This window comes from Nuphar pumila, chromosome 3 (assembly GCF_984573655.1).
Source record: "Nuphar pumila chromosome 3, dmNupPumi1.hap1.1, whole genome shotgun sequence".
Taxonomy (NCBI): domain Eukaryota; kingdom Viridiplantae; phylum Streptophyta; class Magnoliopsida; order Nymphaeales; family Nymphaeaceae; genus Nuphar; species Nuphar pumila.
The window spans coordinates 31,284,813-31,310,981 of record NC_143251.1 but is presented as its reverse complement, the minus strand read 5'-3'; the positions used below and the strand labels follow the sequence as shown (position 1 = coordinate 31,310,981).

The window sequence follows — 26,169 nt, the reverse complement described above, 5'->3', positions numbered from 1 at the left end:
TCTTTCTTGGAGTCTTCCATATTATTCCAGTACTAGTGCTAGGATGCAAGCTAATCAAGATGACTCCTTTTCTCTTCCCTTTCTTCCTTTTCCCTTGGAATCGGTGCCCCCATTATCGAATCCAACTCCTCCTCCAACTTCTCCTACCTCACGGTTTCACAATCCTCCATTGGTGTATGTGCGTAGAGCTCCACCTCCTCCAGTGCCTCCATCTTCTTCTTCTCCTGAGGTAAGTGCTCAGGATAGCAATAACATTTATGTTAATGATAAGAGGCCAATCGCCCTACGAAAGGAGACACGACAATGTACCTTATATCCTATGTCTCAGTTTGTGTCACATGCCAGAATTGGTAATCAGATGAAAGCATTTATTTCGGCCTTATCTGTTGAAACTATTCTTCTGAATTATCAAAAGGCAGTACTCGATGGCAGGTGGAAGCAGGCTATGCAAGATGAAATGGATGTTTTACTGTCCCAACAGACATGGGACCTTGTTGATCCCCCATTGGATGCGAACATTGTTGGATGCAAATCGGTATATACCATTAAGTACAACTTAGACGATTCAATTGAAAGATACAAGGTTCGGTTAGTAGCAAAAAGACATATGGTGTTGATTTCTTTGAGACATTTTCTCCCGTAGCACGAATGGGCACCATTTGTCTTGTTCTCTCCGTAATTGTTCACCATGGATGGAGTTTGTGTCAACTAGATGTGAAAAATGCATTCCTATATGGAGATATGTCTGAGACAGTCTACATGCAACAACCCCCTGCGTTCGAGGTTGAGGGAGAGTGTCAGAAGGTATGCAGATTAAGAAAGGCGATATATGGTCTAAAGCAAAGTCCTCGTGGTGATGTCAAAGTTTGGTTTTAATAGGTTAGCGTCAGACCACACATTATTTATTAAGAAAACTAACTCAGGCATAGTTGTTATGGTGATAATATGTGGATGACATCATCCTTCCAGGAGATAACATGAAAGATATTGCAGCTAGCTCATCTTTAAAAACATTTTGTTACAAAAGACCTTGGTTCCTTTAGATACTTTCTGGGCATTGAAGTGGCCAGGAGCAATGAGGGTGTGGTCCTGTCTCAACAGAAGTATGTTCTTGGAATGTTGGGAGCTAAACTAACAAATATTCACATGGATCACAAAGATCATTTATTGGATGAGGGGTCAAAACCTATTGATAGCAGGAGCTATCGCTCATTGGTAGGGAAGTTACTATATGTGACTAGACCTGATATTGCTCTGACTGTAAGCAAGGTTAGCCAATTCATGGACAAACCGACTGAGGTACACTGGAATGCTACAATGATGATACTCAAGTACTTAAAATCTTCTCCTAGAAAAGGGTTATTATTCAAGAAAGGAGGCACCCTGGAGGTAATTGCTTACTCTGATGCTAATTATGCTGAGTCTGTATAGGATAGGAAATCTACCATAAGATTTTATGTATTTGTGGGGGGTAACTTAATTTCTTGGAGAAGCAAGAAGCAAACCGTGGTTGCTAGGTCGAGTGCCGAATCAAAATATAGGGCTATGGCCCAAACGACAGCTGAATTGATGTGGATTCGAACGGTGTTGACTGATCTTCAAGTGAAGGTTTCATCTCCTATGGTGATGATGTGTGATAACAAGGCAGCTACATATATAGCTAATAATTCAGTATTTCATGAGAGGACAAAACATATTGAAGTTGACTGCCACTACATAAGAGATATGGTTCAAGCTGGACATATCTCTACCAGGCATGTAATATCTGAGAATCAAGTTGCAGATATTTTTACAAAGCCTCTTGCCCGGTCCAGTTTCTCAAAATGTTGTGGCAAACTGAGCATGATTGATATCTATGCTCCAGCTTAGGGGGAGTGTTAAGATAAGTCAACCACTTTAAAGTTTATTTATTCTTAAGGTTGTTTTTGGTATTTTATAAATAATGAGGGACCCTAATGTAAATTTACTCTTTTGGCTAATCTCTATTTAAACTAAAGGAGATTAGACCTAATTAAGTTTATGAGGTCTTTCTCTCTCTTTCTCGTTTCTGAGTATTCTATTAGTTTTTCTTCTACAAATGATACATTGATACTATAGACCCATGATTTGGAACCATGAAGATATGGGTTAACCAGTATCACCCCAGATAAAATCCTAAATAACTACATTTTGCTCTCATGCTTCTCACTAAGTCAATGAGAAACCCGATGACACATCATATCCATGATTTGGTATACTGAGATATGTGGATCATGATCCTAAATAAAGAATCTATGTGAACATGTGCCAAACACATCGGAGACATAATAAAGCTGGTGAAAGATAAGCACTAGAACCACAAAAAGGTATAACAGGGGAAACCCTTACCTTAGAGTTGATTGCATTAAAACCCCACAAAGAGTCAACATCATCATTTGCATCACTGAAAGTTGCACCCCAGGAGGGTTCATCAAACTTGCCAACAGAAAGGGTAGATTCACCGACACCATGATCACTGCAACATATGAAGAAAATCCTCAATTATCAACTCCAATATATGACGAGACCTTATCATCCCATTGAGGACTCTGCCCACATGACCCTAGAATGAATCAAGGTATTCGGATCCAGAAGCCAAAATCAAACCAGATTGAGAATATTAGAATAGAGTACACTAGGTATTGTGGGAACTTGCAAACAAATCATTTGGACAATTACCATTTAAGAAAACAATTAGATACCTAAACATCAGAACTTAAGGCACATCAACTTCTGAGATTGCATGTGATTTGAAGGTTCCAAGGCAGTGGCGAAAACTGAACAGAAGAAACAAACTGCTTCACAATACCACATTGAGATGGAACATACCTCTGACTTTCCCTCACACTGGCAAAAGAATCCAAGCCAATGCCCTTGTCATACTGTGCAGCAGGAAACTCTTGAGATGGACTGCCCAGTCTGCTTTTTACAGGACTTTCCTTCGCACTGGCTAAAGAATCCAAGCCAACGTTCTTGTCATACTGCGCAGCAAGAAATTCTCGAGATGGACTGCCCAATCCGCTTTTTGCAGGACTTACAGGTCCACAATTGGTCAATTCATCTTCACTTTGAGCATAAGCAGATCCACCCTCAGTAACATGCTGGCCTGTACTAGAGGGATTTTCCACTGGATTGTCAATATTTGAGAATGATGCAACAGAGAAGGCATCAATAGTGGCACTTTTGTCATTCCAAACGCTAGGAGGTTTGAGTTTTGTGGTAGTCACTTTCTCCCCTTCAACTGTAAGTTCTTGTACAACTGCGAAGCCTGCAAAGACAAACAGTCCATGGTCTTAAGATGATTGCAGGCTCCATATGGACTTCTTCCCTCCATCTATTGAAGAAAATCTAGGTTAAACTTTGATTCGACATAAATGCCACCAGTCGAGAGCACACAAGCAATTGTTCTGGCAACATGAAATCAATGACCTACTAATGTTGATTTCAGCACTAGCTACTATGTACTGGAACCAAAGTAGGCCGGAGAAAAGAGGGAAAAATAGAAAAGCAAGAAAAAGCACTTTCCGCCTGAGGTGTAAAACAAGAACCTAAACTTTGACATACATAAGTATCATATCCCAGGACCAAGTATCACAGCTGCATCAATCTATGTCAAAAACTTCCCTAAGATGCAGACACAAGTACATGTGCATACATGAAGACATGCATATATACATAAAGGGACTTAAAACTCCAATATGGAAAAGCACAGAGTTGGCAATTTAGCTTGTCAACAAAAATCACCAGACACACCCACTATGTCCAGCCAAGCACACCACCACGCTGCCAGTACACCATCCATTATATGGATAAACAATAGGAAAATTCAGTCAACTAAATTCAAAGTAGGCACCTGACCTCCTAGGCAGGAACCATGAATTCCAAGATCACATGCATATACAAGATTGAAAACACAGTTGGAAACAATAGTGAAGTTTTGACAATTACCTTCATCTTCAAACTTATCCCAGTCATCATCCCAATCAGCAGCTGTCGTCCGAATTCCAGGTTGCCAGCCTTGAAAGAAAAAAACATCCATTCTATGGCTTCAGGCACAAAAGAAAAATGCAGCACATCACAGTTTCTAATATCAAATGGTTCAACAACATGCATTACCATGTAAGCGAGAATATTGACACGGGTACTTATGTGCCTTTAAACATTTAAAAAATATTTCCAATGATAAAAACGAAGTGACCATTGGTGGCAGTTCGAGCTTGATTACAGCTTCCACCATGCCCAAGCTTTAAAGGCCAAGTTCAAACTCAGATTGATCCAGTTTGCATAAGCTTGAGCTGATATTATTAGTCTATTCTAGGGGAACGGAGTCTGAGCCCAAGAACTATGTGGAAAAGCAAAGGCACATTACTGCAGCGAAACTAACTTGTCTGTAACAATTTTAGAAACTATTAGCAGACCCAATTTGAGCCCATGGAAATTCGGTCCTCCATTATAAACAAGCATGGCTCAGGTTCTACTAAGTTCATCAGGTTACTAAATGTCCAACTCAGCATTTGTAAATATCTATATAACAAGGAAGAAAACAAATCTCGATAAGCTTAGTTAAAGAAACCATCTAATATATAATTACAAAAGCATGTCTTTGTGCCTACACCTGAGAAGAGTGCCTTTTCAACACATTCAGCATTTAACATGCTCTTCTTTTCACTTCATCTTTTGGAACAACAAACAAATATGGAGAACACATGTATAACGCAATATGGTTGCTTTCTGTGTTTCACTTTTTTCTTTTGGAAGGCGAAAGGGGATTGTATTTAAAAAGCTTTTTCTCGTTTGCTTACATTCAGTCTCATATTAACTTATAGGAACATATAATGGTAATCGAAAAACTGTTGGGTCCCGAAGGTCTTGCATATATGAATTTATGTACAAGCCCATATGAATTCCTACATGCAACTCTGACATTACACATGAGCACATCCAGTTGATTTTACCTATTCCTATTAATTCATCATATATAAGTAACGAATGAATGCTCCCAGCATTCTAGGCACATGCTACCAACAAGAAGAATCTATTTATGGGACTGGGGACTGTTGAGAAGTAATGTGTTTTTACCTTTCTTGTTGTGCTACCCCTCTCTACGTATATATCATTATTTATATGGCCATTCTTGTACATTTATAATAATACGTGGTAGAGTCAAATCTTTTTTGTCTTTTAGTGGAGTAGGGGGGTCGTTCCCAATATATTGTTGTAACCTCTTATTGTTAGAGCTAATGAAGCCTCTCACTATTTAATGCCTCTTCTTCTTCTTTTGTGCTTCTTTCCTTTTAGATGATTCTGGAGAAGGAGACTCCATTCTTGAAGGACTGTTTTAGATGGTGTACTGTTGGCGTCATCATCCTACTTGTCGCCAGACCAGGTTGGTTCAGTTTGAATGGTTTGAAGCTGGGATTCATTATTCCTTGATTTTAGAAGCATGTTGAATCAAGAATCTCGTCTTTTGATAGAATATAGGAATTTCTACAGAATTTTCAATCTTTTCTGGATTGTTAGTAGCCTCTTGACCAGATTTGAAGAGTCGATTGGTTTCTATCAGATTTGAGGCTTTTGATCTTGCAAACTGGTTTGGGTTGTTTTTTTTTTAGTAGAGATTCCGCTGATATAGACATTGGGTGGTAGAAATCTGCTTTTAAGTGAATCCATGGATTTTTCTTGTGAGCTATACCTGGCGGTAACTCAGATTCTTGGGTTCTTTGGCATCGGATTTGATTATTGGGTCTGATATCTTGTGGTATTGCTGGGATTCTTCATATTGTGCTCTTGTGAAAGTTCATCATACCAGTTTATTTGGTCATGTTCAGCTTGAGTTCTGGTTTTGTTATTGGCATTGGGATACTATTGTCATGCTTGGCTATTTGCATAAATAGCGTATTAGTTTTTGAGGCATCTTGCTGAATCGATTCTACCTTGGTCATTCTCGCTGGAATATTTTGTTCTGTTGTGGTATTGTGCTTTGTTCAGCTTTAAATTGTAGTTTGGGGGTTTGGTGAATAATGGAGAAGAAGGATTTTATTCATGTTATTCATATCAATATGCATCTGACTAACTATTCATATTGGTTGGAGTACGCAAAAACTGTTGTGAAAGGCCTTGGATATGGTGCATATTTGGATGGATCCAAAAGAAAGACAAAAAATGATGATGAGAATTATGAGGTTGCTTTTGAAGAATGAGATAAGGATGATGCCAAGGTTAAATCCTGGCTATTGAGTTCAATTGAGCAAAATATTGCACTGAATATTGTAAAGTTTGAAGAAGCTAAAGAAGCCTGGCATTACTTGAAGAAAATCTATAAGCAGTATAATTGGGCTCGCAGGTATCAGTTGTCTCAAGAGCTCAAAAACTTGAGGCAAGAAGAAGAGTCAATTCAGACCTTCGAGAAGTTTCAACAGCTATGAGATGCTCTTTCCTCTATGCTTCCGAATGTGAAGTATTCAAAATGTAAGTGTGAGGAATATTAATAACTCGAGGCTGAGGATAAGGACCAGAAACAGGTCCTAGATCTGCTCATGGCTTTGCACATTGAGTTTGATAGTGTGCGTAATGGGATTCTCCATCGAACATATCTCTTCCCACTCTTGTGCAAGCACTATCCGAGATAATGACAAAAGAGACCAAGAACAAGGCTCTTGGAGCAAAACCATATAAAGATATTGCTTTAGTTGTATCTAGCCAGCATGGTGATGGAGGTGGAGGTAAAGGAGGTGGAAGATCTGAAGCTATGTCACATAGGTGTGGGTGTGAGTACGGGTGCGGATGCGGCGATGCAGCACTTTAAAAAAACTTGGGTTTGGGGGTGCGGGGAGGATATATATAATTTTTAACAGTTTTAAGTTGACACTACGTGTATTTGTGTGCATTTATGTATTTATATATATAATATAGATAAAAATGGACTTGATTAGGGTTAAATGAATCTACTTTTAGATAAAAATAGACCTCAGTGTGGTTGACTTCATCTAACACAAAGGAAGTTGTGTCCAAGTGTCAGAAGAGTCCGTGTGACATAGATATGAAGGTTTCACATTTGATATGAGCTCGATCAGGTGCAACTATTGTAAAGAGGTTGGGCATATGAAAAATATTTGTCCAGCTCTTAAAAAGAAGACGAGCTTTTTTGGCCTCGTATATTGAAGGCACTGTAAAGTCTAAAAGAGATGCAAGTTGTCAGTGGTGTTCAGTCATCCTCACCTACTATGAGTAGCACCTCAGATACCTTATCAAGTGAATAGACTCAAGCTCTCAAGTGTATCCAACAACAGATTCAGCAACAACTCTTGGCTCAGTCAGTCATTTCCCACTACTTTGCTCCTTCCTCTGGTACTGTCTTTTCAGGTATATCTTTGATAGTTATACTGATTGACTAATAGATTCAGGGGTCTCATCTCAAATGACTACCAATGAATCTATTCTAGTCAACTGCTCTCATTATAGTGGTTCTATTCTTGCTGCATATGTCTCCTCTAGACCAATCTCTAAGATTGGAACCGTTACACCTACCTCCTGTCCTTGGGAAAATTTGAATGTTTCTCAAATTCATTATGTTCCCTCACTATGAATCTCATTTTTGTTGGACATCTGGCCAAAACTTAACTCTAATGTCACTTTTTCTCCACTTGATTGTATTGTGCAGGTTCATCAATTAGAGAGGAGGATTGGGATTGGCCGTAGGAAACAAAACCTCTATTACCTAGATTGGCTGGATATAGGCTTGCAGAAAGGATATGAATCAATATAGGAGCTGCAGTTTTGGAAGATTCTATGCTATGGCATTGGCGGCTTGATCACAATTCCAATTCTCAGCTTTAGCATCTTTTGTCCTCTGATAGTTTCAAAGAGTTCAAAGTGTTTGTGTTTGAGCATATCAAAGATTGTGAAAGTTGTAAGTTGGCGAAAAGCATAATCTACCTTTTGGGTCAAAGATAGTAGAGGCAATTATAGCGCTTAATATTATACATTCGGATGTTTAGGGACCTTCACCAGTATTGTCTAAGGGAGGTTCATCATATTTTGTTATTTTAATTGATGGTCTTGCAAGATACACTTGGATTTATTTCATGAAAAATGGAAATGAACTCTTTGAGATTTTTAGAAAATTGTGATGATTAAAACTCAATTTTCTTCTAGAATTAAGATCTTTCACGCTGATAAACGGGGAGAATGTGTTAGTTGCATGTTTAATAATTTCTTTCAGGCGAAAGGTATTGTGCATAAAAAATCATGCCCTTAGACTCCTCGAGAAAATGGTGTTGCAAAAAGAAAGAACATGCATGTTCTTGTAACTATCAGAGCTCTCATGTTTACAAGCCATGTGCCTAGAGTTCATTGGCCTGATCCTACATGTATGGTAGTTTATCAGATTAATCACATGTCATCTGAAGTATTAAAAGGTGTATCACCTTATCAAAAATTGTGTGGTGTAGCACCCAATTATAATATGTTAAAGGACTGGTTGTACATGGTTTGTATTGTTACTTGAGAGATATAGAATAAGCTCTCTCCTCTTGTTGTGAATGTTGTTTCTCGGGGTTTGCAGAGGGGCAAAAGGGTTATAAATGTTATGATCCTATTAATAAGAAGATTTGGATTTCCGGACATATGGAGTTTATGGAACATATGCTTTATTTTGAGCACAAGGGTGAAACAAAAAGTGAGGAAGATATATCATTTTTTACATGGTATCTTGAAAAAGAAAAAGAAAGTGAGGTTACAAATATTCAAAGTGATGATAGAGTGCCATATGATAGATAAACACACTTATGAAAGGAGATAAAGAAATGTGATCATACCCTTTTTGAAAAGAGTAGAGCAAGAAGAGATTGAACCATTAGAAGCCAATTTTGATTCCCTTCAAGTTGATTCTGTCGATGCAATTCAAGCCTCCTCTCCGCCTACTCTCCATGTACGTCATAGTTCTCGCATCTGATTTCCTCCCACTCACTTTGTTTCATATGAATCATTTTCTTCAAAACATCGTGCATTTATAGCCCTAATCTATAGCATAATTATTATGCAAGGATAACTTCTAAACTGTCACATAGGTGCAGGTGCGGGTTAGGGTGCGGATGCAGCGATGCGGCACTTTAAAAAAACTTGGGTGCGGGGAGGATATATATATATCATTTTTAACAATTTTAAGTTAACACTGTGTATTTGTGTGCATTTATGTATTTATATATAATATAGATAAAAATAGACTTGATTAAGGTTAAGTGAATCTACTTTTGGATAGAAATGGACCTCAATGTGGTTGACTTCACCTAACACAAAGGGAGTTGTGTCCAAGTGTCGCACCCACATGGGTGCGGGTGCGGTGCCCTGTTAGAAGAGTCTGTGTGACATAGCTTCTAAATAAGAATGGAAAAAGGCCATGGTTGAATAACTAAGTGCTTTGGAAAGAATGAACACTTGAGAACCCGGAAAGAATGTAGTAGGATGCAAATGGGTTTACAAAATTAAGACTAAGGCAAATGGGATTGTCACTATGTTCATGATGAATATCTGAGAGGAACTATTATGTTGTCGTATGTCACATTGGAATACCAGTTGGCCAATTTCTTTACCAAAGCTCTTCCTGGTCCTCGATTTTTCTTTCTCCTTAGCAAACTTTCTATCATTTTCCTGTAAAGTTTGAAGGTGTTTATATATATATATATATATATATATATATATATATATATATATATATATATATATATATATATATATATATTGTAACAGTTTGCCCAATAGGGCCATTTTTGTCTTTTTACATATAATAATAGTTGTTTATTAGAAACAACTATTTTCTTCTTTTTCTTATTTTTCTTTTTCTTTTTCCTTTTGTCTTTTTCTATCATTGGAGTCCTACTCCATAGAGTCGTTAGGACCCCAACAGTCATAAATATGACCATTGGGAGCTCCCCAACAACAAAAAGAATGAATGAAATAGGAGGGATCACTCCCCTATTTATATACAAACACAAGAGGGGGGAGTCCGTTGGGAGCTCCCCAACGACTCTATAAAGGGGAGCTCCCAATGGGCTCCCCCCTCTTGTGTTTGTATATAAATAAGGGAGTGATTCCCCTTATTTCATTCATTCATTTTTCATTCTCTTCAATAATATTTATTTTTATTAGCTTTTGGTATTGTGTGGATTTTTGTTTATGCACTTGTGTGCTTGTCTATCTTCTTTGTAATTATTCATTCTTGGACTTATATGTGTTTTTGCGTTTTGCTTTGTAATTCTGCATACTTCATTACAAGATCACCTCTCCAAGAGGCAACATCACTATAAGCAATTAAATCTAAGGATGAAGAAGCAGGCAAAAAAAGTCATCGAAAAATAAAAGTTTTAATATATCTAATAATACGCAAAATTGCTATCACATGAACAATGATAGGAGCATGCTGAAACTAGCTTGTTGTGTGAACTGCATACACAATGTCGGGTCTCGTAATTGAGAGATATGATAATGCCCTGACAAGTTGTCTGTATGGCATTGGATTTTCAAGTGGTTCTCCACCATCAATCTTTATTTTGACATTGACAACTTCAGGAGTATCAACTTTCTTATCATCTCAGATACCAGCCCTATCAACAATATCTAAAGCAAACTTAGATTGAGTGAATAGATAACCTTTAGAAGAATAAGCAACTTCTATACCAAGATTTTTTTTTTAAAAACCCAAGGCAGTCATTTCAAAATGTGTTTTGAAAAGCCTTTAAGTGTGTTCAACTCCCTGCTTATCACTGCCAATGATAATCATATCGTCCACATGGTCTTGTCTAAGCGAAGAGCTTTTCCTTTAGGGATAACTATGTCAGTCGGTGTTTCCATATGAACTTCTTCAGCCAAACTTTCATTGAGAAAAACATTTTTAACATCTATTTGATATATAGGCTATCTTTTCACAGAGGCAAGAGCTACTAAGGTCTTAATTGTGGTCATTCTAGCAACTGAAGCAAAGGTTTCCTCATAATCTATTCTATGATCTTAGTAATATCTTTTGGCCACTAATCTAGCTTCGTACCTTTCAAGAGTTTATCACTCATGGTTTTAACCTTATACACCCATCGACAACCTATAGGTTTTTTCTCTCAGGAAATATCTTGAACAATCCAAGTATTCGCCTTTTCTAAAGCATCTAATTCCACTCTCATAGTTTCTACCCACTTAGAATGTTCCGTATTTTCAGCATAGTTGGAAGGTTCTATATAGGAATGCATTAATACAATGTAGGTTTGATACTTAGGTGAAAATGACTCATAGGACACAAATTTTCTAGGGATTTTTTATACTCTAGATACCCGGGTTGTATCTCTACCAGTTTTTCATTATTGGTATACTTTTCAAGAGCACATAGATGTTTTTAATTACCACACCTGGAATATTGGATACAATCTTGATCTTTATGAGATTGTTCTTCACTTATCACATCACTTTTAACTTCTTGATCTTCATCGTAATCACAATCACCAATCTTTGGAATTAAACCCAACAAAAAAGAATACTCATTTATTTTCTTAGTTTTCTCAATTTTAAAAAACTTTTTTTTAAACATAATATATTCCTTGAAACAAATAGCTTTTTAGTTTTAAAGTCAAAACATCCGTAGCCTTTTTTATTATTTGCATATCCTAAAAAACACAAGAAATAACACGATGAGAGAGTTTGTTATTTTTGTCAGTAAAAACAAAACACTTACATAAAACAACTCTCAATTTAGAGTAATCTAGGATTTGTTTGAAAAGTTTTTCAATAGAAGAAACATTTTTAAGGAAGAAGATGGCATTCTATTAATAAAATAAATTAAAGTTAATGTGGCTTCAACCCAAAAATCTTTAGGTACTTGGTTTGTAAAAAGTAAAGTCCTTATTGATTCTATAATATGCATATGCTTCAGCTAAATTATTTTGTTGAGGAGTATAAGGACAAGATTTTTGATGTGCGACACCGTATAGGTCTAGGTAATCTTTAAATTCTTTTGATAAAAACTCTCCTCCTGAATTAGTGTGAAAAATGAAAATATCATTCTTGAATTGATTTTTGACTAAATTATGAAATATTTGAAAATGTGAGAAAACTTCATACTTGTGTTTAAGAAAATAAATTCAAGTGTGTCTCGTAAATGTGAGAAAAGTTCAGACTTGTGTTTAAGAAAATAAATTCAAGTGTATCTCATAAAATCATCCACAAAAATTACATAAAATATAAAACCACCCTTTAATATAACAGGTGCAAGTCTCCACACATCCGAATGTATTAACTCAAGTGGTCGAAAAAAAACAAAGGTTCCTTATTAAAATGGTAATCTCTTTATTTTACCAAAAATACAATTTTCACATGTAAAATTTTCAAAATTACAAAAAAAAATCATCTTTAAAAAAAATTGAATCTTGGATATACTAGAATGGCCAAGTCTCTTATGCCATAGATCCAAATCCAATTTCTAAACATTACAACAAAATGTATTCTTGGATATTTTCAAAAAATCCATATAGTACAAGTCTATTTCTCTATGGCCTTCCCCAATCAACTTCCCTAGCCGACGATCCTGCACTCGACAACCATGAAAGGAGAAAAAAGCATTACATTCATGGTCAGATAATTGAGAAACAGATAAAAGATTTAAGTGTAGTTTAGAAATATATCTATTTTTTGGAATACAAAATCCTTTTGAGTTTTGAGAAATGTTTTCAAAATTTCTTATTTTTTTAACTCAAGAAATGTTCCATCAACAGTGAAAACCTATGTCACATGGGTACGAGTGCAGGTGCGGGGGTGCGGCAAATATATATATATATATATATATATATATATATATATAAAGTCCAAAAGTTGGACATAAATGACCTTAGGTGCGTTGACCGCACCCAAGGTCAGGTTGTCCGCACCGGGTGCCACACCCACGTCGTGTCACGTCGCATCACGTCGATGCGGGTGCGGCACCTAGTTGGCCGAGTCCCTGTGACATAGGTGAAAACATTTGACACATTTGAGTTATGACATTCGGATAACATATCACTATTTGGTATCATATGAAAAGAGGCACACGAGTCAAGAAGCCAAAGAGATTTACCGGGATCAGAGAGGCCGAAGGAGGAGACCGCAGCTCCAGTAAATGAGGATGCTCCTTTGAGTAGAGGTTGAAGAGCCTCCACTAATTGTGTTAAGGACATGTTTTCAATATATGGTTCACTTGACTCTTGTGGAGATCCAACAGAGGCAACCTTTTTATCGTAAGGTTTCTTCAATTTATGACAATATGTTTTTACATGTTTTGGTTCACGACAATAGTAGCAAATAACTTTCTTTCTTTCATACTCATTGCCTTGCTTCTCATCATTTGGCCTTCCATAGTGTAGGGGTTTGTAGGTATGAACATAGTTTTTCGGTCTAGATACGACTAGAACTGAGTCATCATCACTCTTATAGATTCGCTTTTTAAGCATATTTTCCTTCATACTTAATTCTTCTAACGTGTCTTCTATAAAGGACTTTCCTTCGATGAAGAAAAACGAATTTGGTGGATTCAAACTCTGATCACAATCCATTAATAAATTGGTAAAAGTGATTTGCATCTATTTGATTTTGGCGGAATTCTATGTTTTTTAGACAATGCCACTTTGGTTCAAGAAGAGTCAACTCTTCTTATAGTTCGGACAAACTATTATAGTATTCTCTAATGTTTTTATCTCCTTGAACCATATTCCATATATTATCTTGCAAGTTGAACACATGTGCAATATCTTTAAGAAAATACATTCTCTTAAGATAATCCCATGCATTATTTGCATATTCAAATTTAGCAAAACTTGAACACTTCTTAATGTCGATGCTACTAATGAGCCAAGACATAATCTTAGCATGTCTCATTCTCTATTCCTTTCATTTTTCCTCGTAAGTAGTCATTGCCTTGTTTTTGTCAACCTCCGTAAGAGGTACCTTTTTCTCACCTTCTACTTTGGTAAGGATTAGTTTGGGTTCCGGATCAATCTCATCCACTAATCTCCACAACCCTTTCACCCAAATAAAGTGTTTTATAATTGAAGCTCATGTTACATAGTTTGAATCATTGAGCTTAAAGGGCTTTATGGTGACATTTTCATAATCATCCATTTTTACAAGGATAAGACAAAATAAAAGAATAGAGAAACAAGAGAGAAAAAAATGAGAGTAAAGGTGGAAGCCACGAGCACTCTACCACCAAGCAAATGCCTTTGGAGTAGCACGCTTCCCAATGTACCGAAAACAATTTCAGCTTGATCACCAAGCTCTAATACTGTGTAAAGAAATGAGTTCCTCCGAAGATGGTCAATAAATCACCAAAAGTGGACACTCAAAAGAGTTCCACCAAAATACCAAAATGAACACACAAAGAGCCACCCCCATATTTATACATAAGCGAAGGAGGCCATAGGGAGTCGTTGGGACCCCAACGGTTCCCTATGTTGACTAGTCAACATGTGTTGACTAGTTCAAATGCAACCAAAAGAAGAAAAAACCATACATTTACATTTTTTAACAAAGGCTATGGTACAAGTCATGGTAGAACTCGTACACATTAGATAGTTGTTGAGAGATCTTGGTGTTCTTTTCATGAGAAGATCCCTCTATTCTATGTCAACACGAGCGCAATTCAAATTGTCAAGAAACATGAATTGCATGAGAGAACGAAGCATATTGAGATAAATTATCACTTTACAAGGTTATGAAGATGGTATTATCTCTCATGCATGTAAGGTCCAAAGCAGTGTTCTAAGTATCATACTGTATTGTACGATACGTATCATTACTTTTGGGTTTTGCAATATGATAGACACTAGTATCGCGATACGAGTGTGTATCGTACACTAATCAGGTGTATCAAACGATACACCCTGTATCGTGTCATATTGTACGATATGGGTCTGTTGCACTTAAAAAGCCCGAAACTTGATTTTTAAGTTTTGGATTTTAAAGGCCTCTTGACGGCCGACTTCTATATTTCTCTAGAGGCAATTAGAAAGGAACCCACACACCCTAGGAGTCATGACATCGATTTGAGGGCCAATTGATGTGCAAGGGATTAGGAGTTTGCGATTTTCTCAAGAGTGCATTTTCACCATTTTTTCACTAAGGAAGTGGGTTAAGGTAAAAAATCCATATTCTTTGCTTCTTATTGAATGGCATTAAAGGATCTGACATGGCAATAGGGCACTCAAGTAACGAGTAAACACTAATTAAAAATCAAGTGCTACTATTGCCAAATTTATTTTTTGGGTGGTATCTCTCGATTGAAGTTTCATTTAGCTGGGACACATCATAATGTGAAAGCATGCATGTCAAAGAAATTGTCGGATGCCATGAAATGATAATTCCAACAATTACTTGATGATCTAAGAGGAAAAAAGACAAGAGAGATAAATGAAGCAGAAATGGAGTGTGTAGAGCCCTGGGAGGATGTGTATTACGAAGATGAACTCCCTACTTTTGATCCTACAACCCATAGCATAAGATCAAAAGTAGGAAGTTCTGCGGCGAAGGAGAAATGTGTGGTTGGGGACAGTAACAGTGTCTTCTCAAGCAAAAAAAGGAGTTCTTCGAAATGAAGTAGAGCTAGAGGCTCTATTAGGAGTTTTTTCCCTCCTAGGACTACCCTGAGGCGCAACTCGACATTCGTACTACTATGACTCCTCAGCATTTAGTCGAGCAGACGGATGTCACGATTGGGAGATGGTTGTATAATGCCTATATTCCTTTCAATGCAACAAATTCGTTTCATTTTCAAGTCATTGTAGATGCCATAATCAGTATCAGGCCTAGATATAAAATGACTTCATATCATGTTTTGAGAGAAAAAGTTTTAAATGTTAACATGAAAGAAGTGAAGACATGTTGTGATGAAATGAGGTAGTCATGGAGAAACTGGGTGTAGCATCATGGCAGATGAGTGCATAGACAGAAAGTCAAGGACCTTAATAAATTTTCTTGTTTATTGCCAAAAACGAACTATGTTTTTAAAGTCAATTGATCTGACTGACACGCCCAAGACAACAAATGTATTGCTCAAAGTTTTTTATCAAATTGTACAAGAAGTTAAACCTCAAAATATTGTGCAATTTATACTGATAATGCAACAAATTATAGGGCAGTAAGTACAAAATCGGCAAAAAACTTTGGGTCATTCTTTTGAACCCCGTGTGCTGCCCATTGCATAGACCTCATGATTGAGGACATTGGCAGCATTGATGAAGTAAAGCAGACACTTGAATGATGACAAGAAATTACTAAATTTATTTACAATCATGCATAGGTTTTGAGCCTAATAAGAAAGTACTAAGTTGATTTGTAGTGCAGTTACTAGATTTCCTACGATTTTTTTTACAGTGCAAAGTCTAGTAAAGAATAGAGTTGCACTAAAAAAAATGTTTTCATCATATGAGTGAAATGCATATTCCCATGTATAAAAAAGAAAGCCGAGAGAAATTGTAGATATTGTATTTAAAAGTGAATTTTGAGATCTATACGTGCAGTTGTTGAGAATAACTATACCTTTGGTGAAGGTGCTTCGATTGGTTGACAGTGAAGATAGATCACATATGGGTTATCTTTATGAGGCCATGGATAAGGCAAAAGAGGCCATTAGAGATAATTTGAAGGAGAATAAAAAATTGTATATACCTATATGGAACATCATTTATCATAGGTAGTCTAGACAACTGTAATGAAGTAAGCAAAAGTACAAAAACAAGAGCCACAAAGGCATACAATAAAACAAACACAATGTGCACAAGCACAAGTCCACTATGGGACAATACAAAGAACCAACAACGGCTAAAGAGAGTACAAAATATAAAAATAATATTTTTATTAAGCAAATGCTTAATCACAAAGCATTGAAGAATAGGGGGGGACACACCTCTATATATACAACTAAAGGAGGGGGACCTTGGGAGCTCCCAACAATCATATTTATGACCGCTGGGAGTCCCAACGACTCTATGGTCAAAACTCTAATGGGAGCTCCCAACGATTATATTTCTGACCATTGGGAGTCCCAACGACTCTATGGTCAATTTGACCATAGAGCCCCCAATGGCATTTTACAAAAAGGATAATAAAAAACAAAAAAAAAAGAAATAAAGAAACAGTTTATTACAGTTTTATTACATATTGTGAAAAGATAAAAAATACCCCTATAGGGTATTTACCTATATAACTAAATGTATGTATGTATGTATGTATATATATGTGCATGTATACATATATTTTAACAACAACTTCATCGACCTCTTTATGCTGCAACATATTATTTAAATCTTGCATTTAGATATTCTCCTGCATTTAAAATGGACAGGGAAGTCAACAAGAAACTTTCGGATTGCATCGAAAGGTTGAACCCTGATTATAACATTCAAGATCAAATTTATAAAAAAATGAAAACTTATGATAATGCGTTGTATGATATGGGGAGACCTGCAACAGTGTGAAACCATGCCATGATGCATTGTTTCATGTGATATGATTTTTTAGAATTTTTGCTAAAATTTTCTGATTTTTATTAATTTTTTATTAAAAGTTTACGATAAGTTTATGATACGATATGGTGTTACTATGGGTCTGACCGATACGGGTAACAATACGATACTTACAACCTTGGTCCAAAGAGCAAATTGTTGATGTGTTCACAAAGAGTCCTACACCGTCTCATTTTAGAACATTCCTCTCCAAACTTGGAATGATTTTGTTAGCATCATCTCAAATTTGATGGGGTGTTGAGAATGTGTTTTTTACCTTTCTTCTTCTGCTACCCCTTTCTATGTATATATCATTACTTATAGGAGAATTATTGTACAATTGCAATAATAAGTTGTAGAAACAAATCACTTTTGTCTTTTAGTGGACTAGGGGGTTCATTCCCAATATATTGTTGTAACCTCATATTGTTAGAGCTAATGAAGTCTCTCATTATTGAGTGCTTCTTCTTCTTTGGGCTTCTTTCCTTCCTTTTTTATAGGCACCATCATGCCTCGACATGCTTATTTTTTCCTAAATGAGAACTGTTCTATCTGTTTGTTGATCCATCCTCACTTTCTTACTCTACATTATCTTTTTTCATTTTTGTCCTTATACCTCAGACATAACAAGCATTGTAGAATCACAATTAACGCAACAATTAAAACATGATAGAACTATACTTAAGGTTCCACCCAAACCCACTTATTGATTTTGTGGCTCCATTTTTTTTGCAACCTAATAATCTAAATCTTTTTCTTTTCACCCTTAGATCTGCTTTCTATTGAATCCTCTTCACATGGGGCAGAGCTTCAATATTTGAAGAGATGAGTGACAGAGCTGAAATCTTAGGATGGGGATTAATAATATCAAGTTATCCTAACAAATTATATTAGTCATCAAATAGTGGCAATACTTTGAAAATAAAGTGGATTTATTGTGATGTCACCTATTTTTAAATATCACAATTTTACCATGGTATTCATGTGCTATAAGAGTTCCTAACTTTCTTGTGTTTTATCTTACATATCTTACATATTTTTTCTGTATTTTAATATATATATATAGTACTAATAAGTTCCAGAGATTCTTCCAAAAAAAGATTTTTTTTTTCTTTATCCTGAGATTTCCGTCACTGAGAAAATCCTAATGCTGATATTTGTGATATCAAATCATACTGTTATGTCCATACAGTTAAAGCTTCGTACAATAGCTCTCCAATGTGAAATTTGACATCAAACATCTCTGAAGAAATGTCGACACCTGTATCAGTCAATGACCACTATAGAAACTACAAACTACCACTGATGCAGCACTAGCATCTGCCTTGATTCTGTATGAACAATACTTGTTCAAAGGTCGACCCATTTAGAAGAGAGGGTGACCAGGGGATAGCAAGAAATATCTCCAGACCTAGTTCTATCTCACCCAAGCCATCACTGCTCTCTCTGCAAGAGGACTCCATTATAGGCTTAGTCTATTGGTGGTTATGTTAGGAGCTATGTCACAAGGACACAGCAAATATGAAACAGTACCCTCCATTTTTTGTGGAATTTTTCATAAAAAATAATATATAAGTGGACAAAACCAACAGTGCATTGGAGTATTCTGTGACAGTTTAGAAGTTGATCATTCATTGAGACTAATGATAGATCCAGATTAACTTGAGTTAGTGACATCTCGAATGACTCATTGTTCATTTATTATTTATTTTGTTTTCATGTTGTGAACTTATAAAAAAAATGCCAACTTGTATTTCACACAATTTTATTTGCAACAAAAATTCAGAACAAACTTGCCTGAAATTTGAATCTTCCACAAAGCATGGGAAATCACAAGTTGATGAGACAATATTTATGCAAAAAATTCTAGATATTTTCCAAAATAGAAAGATCATTTTGGTTCATCAACGTTTCTCTGTCATTTCTTAAATAAATTGAGAAACTTTCCTAAAAAGGTTTGTTTACTTGGTTTGAGAATCTCATAAAACTTTCCTTCCTGAATCACCCAATGATTGAGTTTTACTACTATGAGTTTGAACCCTAGCATAGCATGGAGATGCTAAAATACTGTAGCCTTTTTTATGTTTATTCACCTTGCTTGCATTCATTTAAAAAACCATACGGTCGCAATGGCTTTTTCGTGCAATAAATAGAGGCATATGTACATCCAATAAGAGGTAAATTTCAACTAGGAAGACGCTATTTCTAATGGAGTACTTGGCATTTAATATGCTCCATCCAACATATACAAGAATGATCTCATGTAAAACTGAAGAACAGAGAAATGGAATAAAATGGCATTGCATGGATACCATATGGAAGTTCTACTAGCGCAGTTGGTTTCAAATGCAAACCATGGTGTTTGCATCGCTCATTCAAAGCCTTAACTAGCTCCTCCAGGTTTGACTGTATTCGATCTGCACGTACCTAGAAACACCAGCAGTTGAACATTATCAGATTAGCAGAACATATTTCAAGGATTTACACTGAATCATAAATGTTTACCTGAAGCAAGCCATCAGCACTTCCACCTTGTTCCATCTGAACAATTGCATTGTACAATTCCAATTTCCTCCCCTACATGCAAATTAAAACTACTTTGACTTACAGGTTAAATTTAAGCATTGTATGCAACAAAAGGCATAGCAGTTGCATTTGCCTTTTCCAAACTCTGAGAAGGCATAAATGAAACAAAAACCACTTCTCAAGAGCCATAATTTCAGTGAAACAGAATGCAACTCGCCTGAATATCATGAAATGTAGCCTCCTCTACAGTTAACTTAGATGCTAATTCACCAACTTGCTTATACTTCTCCTCATACTTCTTAGCTAATGATTCAACCTGAAATTTTGTTTACAAAAGCACCAGTGACTCGTTAAAATGAAAAGGTCTAGTCAGTCCCATCAACAGTGGAAGTCTGAAGGACTAACAATTTTTCATGCAAATGAAAGCAGTAAAAATGTTGAGTCAAAGAAAGCGAGACTTGTCCAACGCCCTAAAAAATGCAAAGGCCGCACTTTTGCTTCAATTAAACGCGCTCACTATTTCAGTAGAACTGATTATTCATAAAGGATTAAAATAGAGTATTATTAACTCTGATCCAACCCAAATGGGATCCTCTGAAACAATTATCCAACAACTATTGAGAGTAGGTTTTAAAAGCCGTGCATATTTTGTCAACAATGTGCACTTTATAAACTTATTTAAAATGTTCAAGACCAATAGAGACTTCCTTTCTACTTCAAATGCATGGTGTGATTAATTTCATCAGTCCTTGCTTCCCAAGAAACTAAAATGAAGATAAATGGATAATGACAGAACTTCACAACTATAGTTTTTATTTCTATGATCTTTCTTCCAAGAGACAGGATCATGTGAGCATGACACTTTTGCAGCAGGTCAAGTAACATATTTTTCATGCACATGCACATGCACATGCACATGCACATGCACATGCACATGCACATGAATCCATCACAGTAGATTGGTTATGTTGTGGATGTTGTTCCCCATATAGTAGCATTACTTTTCTATCTAGCGTGAGAACGTGCAAACGCATGTGTAATGAAATGGAGACCTTCAACAAAAGCACAAATGCTCACAACAAGTGTCTATTAAAGACACATTAACCACAACCCACAAAAGGGCACAAATGAGAAGGCTCAAGAGTAAAATAATAATATTTATTTAATTCACATAAAATGCTTAAAAAGCATTGATACAATGAGAGGGGAGAAACGGGCCTTGAAGAGGTTCAAATAGAGTCTTTGGAGCTAGTTCAACAGCTCTATTTGTAGCCGTTGGACTAGCTCCAACGGCTCTTAAACTAGTCAACAACAAAGTGTTGACTAGTTTGAGTCTAATTCAAAATGAACTAGACAAACTAAAAGAGAAAAATAAAATAAAGAAAAGAAAAAATATATAAATATACATATATTATATATACACTTTTTAACACTCTCCTTCAAACTTATGGTATAATGATCAAAAGTTTGTCTAAAAAGAAATGCAATCTAGGAGCGGCGAGAGGTTTGGTGAAGAAATATGTTAATTGGTATTCTGATGCATCTATGACGTAGTGACAATCCATTTCGATATGTTTGGTGCGTTCATGAAATGTTCGGTTATTGGCTATATAGATCGCACTCTTGTTGTCACAGCACATGTGTAATGCTTTTGTCACTTTAACTCTCATGTGAGCCAGCAGTCTTCTGAGATAGACTACCTTTATCGTTATGGTGGCCATGGCTCGGCTTTTAGCATTGGCAAACGAAAGAGAAAACTTTTGTTGCTTCTTACACCACCACGAAATCAAGAATTCACCTAAAAAATACAAAAATCAGTAGTTGAGTGTCTGTCATTGGGATCACCTCCTCAGCATTAGTATAAGCAATTAAATCTAATGAAGATGAAGCAGATAAGAAGAGACCTCGTGAAAAGGAACACTTAATGTATCTAATAATACACAAAACTGCTCCCATGTAAACAGAAGTGAGAGCATGCTGAAATTGACTAGTGTGTACAGCGTGTGCTATATCAGGTCCAGTAATTGAGAGGTAAGAGAGTGCTCCAATAAGTTGTCTGCAAGGAATGGAATCTTCAAGAGGTTCTACCACATCAATTCGCATTTTTGTGTTGGCAACCTCAGGAGTATCAACTCTCTTATCATCTGTGAGTCTAAATCTTAAAACAATATCAAAAGCAAATTTAGATTGAGATAATAAATATCCTCTAGAAAAATAAGCAACTTCAATTCCTAAAAAGTATCTCAATAAACCCAGATCAGTCATTTCAAAATAATTTTTAAGAAGTTTTTTAGTATTTTCAACTCCTTGTTTGTCTTCTCCGGTAATGATCATGCCATCTACATGAAAGAGAAGAATAATAATATTTGTATTAGAAATCTTATCAAATAAAGTAGTGTCAAGTTCTTATTCTAATATTGAGCATAACATGACTAAACTTATCAAATCAGGCTTTTGGTGCCTGTTTAAAACTATAAAGAGCTTTTTCTAAACGAAGAATTTTACCCTTAGGAATACTTATATCAGGTAGTGCTTCCATATATACTTCTTCAACTAGGTTTCTATTGAGAAAAACATTTTTGACATCTATTTGAAATATAGACCATTTTCTATCGTACGCTAAGGCCATTAAGGTCCTAACTGTGGTCATCCTGGCAACTAAAGCAAAAGTTTATTCGTAATCTATGCCATACTCTGGAGAATATCCCTTGGCAACTAATTTGGCTTTATATCTTTCAAAAGTTCCATCACTCTTGGTTTTAATCTTATATACCCACCTACAACCTATAAGTTTTTTTTCGTGTAGAATGTCTTGAATAGTCGAAGTGTTAGCTTTTTCTAAGTCTTCTAATTTTGCTCTCATGGCTTCTACCCATTCTGCATGTTCTTTAGCTTGAGCATAAGACGAAGGTTCTATATACGCGTATTAATGCAATGAATGCCTTATAGTTGGGAGATTTAGAGACTCTAATGACATTCTGGTTTGCACTTTCGAATATTTTTTTAATGCACATGGAAGATTGGGATCCTTACGCCTAAAGTATTAATTGGTGTCCCGGTTTGCTCTTCATTAATTACATTATGTTCTGTATCTATGACATCTTGACCATCATCAAGGTCACATTCATAGTTACAATTATCATACTTTGAAGTCAAATCTAACAGAAAAGAATACTCGATTACTTCCTTAGTTTTTTCAAAAAAAAAAAAACTTTATTTTTCCAAGAATGATACATTTTTTGACACATACAATTTTCCATTTTAAATATCAAAGCACATGTAGCCTTTTTGGTTATTTGCACAACCTAAGAAGGCACAATGAATGACACGGGGAGAAAGTTTATCATTCTTGTTAGTGAAAACAAAACCTTTGCATCCAAAAATTCTTATCTGGAGTAATAAAGAGTTAATTTAACAAGTTTTTCAATTTGAGTTATATTTTTTAAAGAAGAATATGGCATTATGTTAATGAAATAGGCAGCAGTTAAGGTTGCTTCAGCCCAAAATTCTTTTGGTATTTGGTTTGCTATTAATAAAGTCCTAGTAGTTTTTATAATGTGTCTTTGTTTTCTTTCGGGCAAACCATTCTGTTGTGGTGCGTGAGGACAAGATCTTTGATGTGTGATGTCATATAAATTGAGATAATCCTTAAATTCTTTTGACAAAAAATTCTCTCTGAATTGATACGAAAAATGAAAATATCATTTTGAAACTTATTTTCAACCAGTTTGCGAACTGTTTGAAAATATAAAAAAAAACTCATATTTATGTTTAAGAAAGTAAATTCAAGTATGCCTAGAGAAATAGTTAACAAAAATTACATAATATGTGTATCCCCCTTTTGATATGACCAGTGTTGGACCCCAAACATCCAAATGTATTAACTCAAGTGGCCTAGAGAAAATAAAAGTTCTATCATAGAATGGTAATCTCTTCATTTTACCAAGAATACAGTCTTTACAAGCAAAATTTTCAGAATTACAATTTTTTCTTAAACTTAAAAATGTTGGATTTTGGATATTTGAGGATGACCAAGTCTTTCTACCAGAGATCCAAGTCTAATTTCTGAATACTGTAACAAAAAATATTCTTGGGTAATTCCAAAAAAAAACATATAGTAGAGACCTTCTTTATGGCATCCCCCAATCAGCTTCTCTGACTGGTGATCCTATACCCAACAACCATCAGAAGAGAAGGAGATGTTACGTCCATAATTAGATATTTGAAAGACTGATAAAATATTTAAATTTAACTTGGGAATATATCCAACTTTTGGGATAAAGAATTTCTTTTTGAGTTTTGAAATTTTTCAAAAAAATTTATTCTTTTTATTTTAAGAGATGTACCATCGGCTGTGAAAACATTTGACGCACTTGAGTTGTTATGACATTAGGACAAAATATTATTATTTGGGGTCAAATGAAAAGAAGCACCAGAGTCAAGAAGCTAAAGAGATTTACCGTGATAAGAAAAGGATGAAACAACGACTTCGGTTGAGGTTTCAGTTGAGGAAGATGCTCCCTTGAGAAGAGGTTGAAGTATTTCCATTAGTTACACTATAAATACGGGTGGATCTTAATTGCTTTGGTCTTTTGACTCTTGTGATAAAATCGACCAAAGCTACTTTCTTTTCATCTCTTCTCTTTAATTTGGAGCATTGAGGCCTATAATATCTCGGTTTATGGCAAAATCACTTTATTTTTGTCATAATCATTGCCTTATCTTCTATGTCACAGGGATTCGTCTAACTAGGTGCCGCACCCGCATCGACGCGACGCAACGCGGGTGCGCATGCGGTCAACGCACCTAGGGTCATTTATGTCCAACTTTTGGACTTTATATATATATATATATATATATATATATATATATATATATATATATAATTTTTTTTATTTTTGCCGCACCCCCACACCCAAGTTTTTTGAAACTGCTACACCCCCGCACCCGCACCCATGTGACATAGCTTATCTTCCAAACTGAAGCGGCCTATAGGTGCGTACATAATTCTCCGGTCTAGATACGGTTAGAACGGAATCATCTTCATTCTTTGGAGTATATTTTTTTAGCATATTCTCCAACATAGTTAATTCTTCAATAGTGTCAACAATAAAGGAAACTTTTCCTTCATGTAGAAGGGTTGATTTGATGGTTTCAAATTCTGGACTCAAACCATTCACAAATTGGTAAAAGTGTTTCATATCAAGTTGTTTTTGTCGAAGCTCGATATCTTTGGAACAATGTAACTTTGGCTCAAGCAAATCCAACTCTTCCCAAAGTTTGAACAACTGATTATAGTATCCTCTAATACTTTTGTCACCTTGGGTCATAATTCACACCTTGTCTTGTAGATTGCACACATGTGCAATATCTTTAAAGGAATATATATTTTGAACGTATTTCCAAGCCTTATTGAGAGGCTCAAACTTTGCAAGACTAGAGCATTTGTTGATATCTATGTTATTAATTAATCAGAACATGATCTTAGCATGCCCGATCCTTCATTCTTTTCATTTTTTCTCATATGTAACTAATGCCTTAGTCTTCTCTCCTTCCATGAGAGGTACCCATTTCTCATTTTCTATTTTTGTGATGATTAGTTTTGGTTCTGAATCAAAACCATCTTCTAACACCCACAATCCCTTCCCCTAAATGTGATGCTTCATAATTGAAGCCCACATTACATAATTGGTATCATTTAGTTTTATGGGCACGATGATGACTTTCTCATTGTCATCCATTCTTACAAGGGTGAGAGAAAAAGGAGATGAGAGAGGGATGAAAAAAAAATGAGAAAAAAAGAAAAGAAAAAGAACGAGTACAATCACGGTTCCACGATTTTTTAGTAAAGTCAATGATCTCTTTGAGCCAACGAACCACTTCTTTCTTCAGCTATGTAAACACAAGAATACTTGAATCACCGAGAAGGAGAAGAGACAACCTCTTGCTTCAATGGCATGGAAGTCGAGGCAGCAACTTTCCAACATTCCAAGAGCTTGCTAACTCTGATACCATGTAATGAAATGGAGACCTTCAAACAAAAGAACAAATGCTCACAACAAGTGTCTATTAAAGACACATTAACCATAACCCACAAAAGGGCTTTTATTTAATT

At 35.8% G+C, this 26,169-nt stretch overlaps 1 protein-coding gene across 1 annotated transcript in view; it reads right to left on the bottom strand.

The window, feature by feature from the left end:
* Positions 1–26,169, bottom strand: part of LOC149842492 (uncharacterized) — a 54,941-nt gene that overhangs the window by 14,735 nt on the left and 14,037 nt on the right. Inside the window, exons 7-12 of the mRNA XM_089999223.1 lie at positions 20,272–20,370; positions 20,034–20,105; positions 19,841–19,955; positions 3,967–4,035; positions 2,848–3,286; positions 2,368–2,494 (exon numbers count right to left, since the gene is read on the bottom strand). Coding sequence (XP_089855349.1) covers positions 2,368–2,494; positions 2,848–3,286; positions 3,967–4,035; positions 19,841–19,955; positions 20,034–20,105; positions 20,272–20,370 — 921 coding nt within the window. The remainder of the gene's footprint in view (positions 1–2,367; positions 2,495–2,847; positions 3,287–3,966; positions 4,036–19,840; positions 19,956–20,033; positions 20,106–20,271; positions 20,371–26,169) is intronic.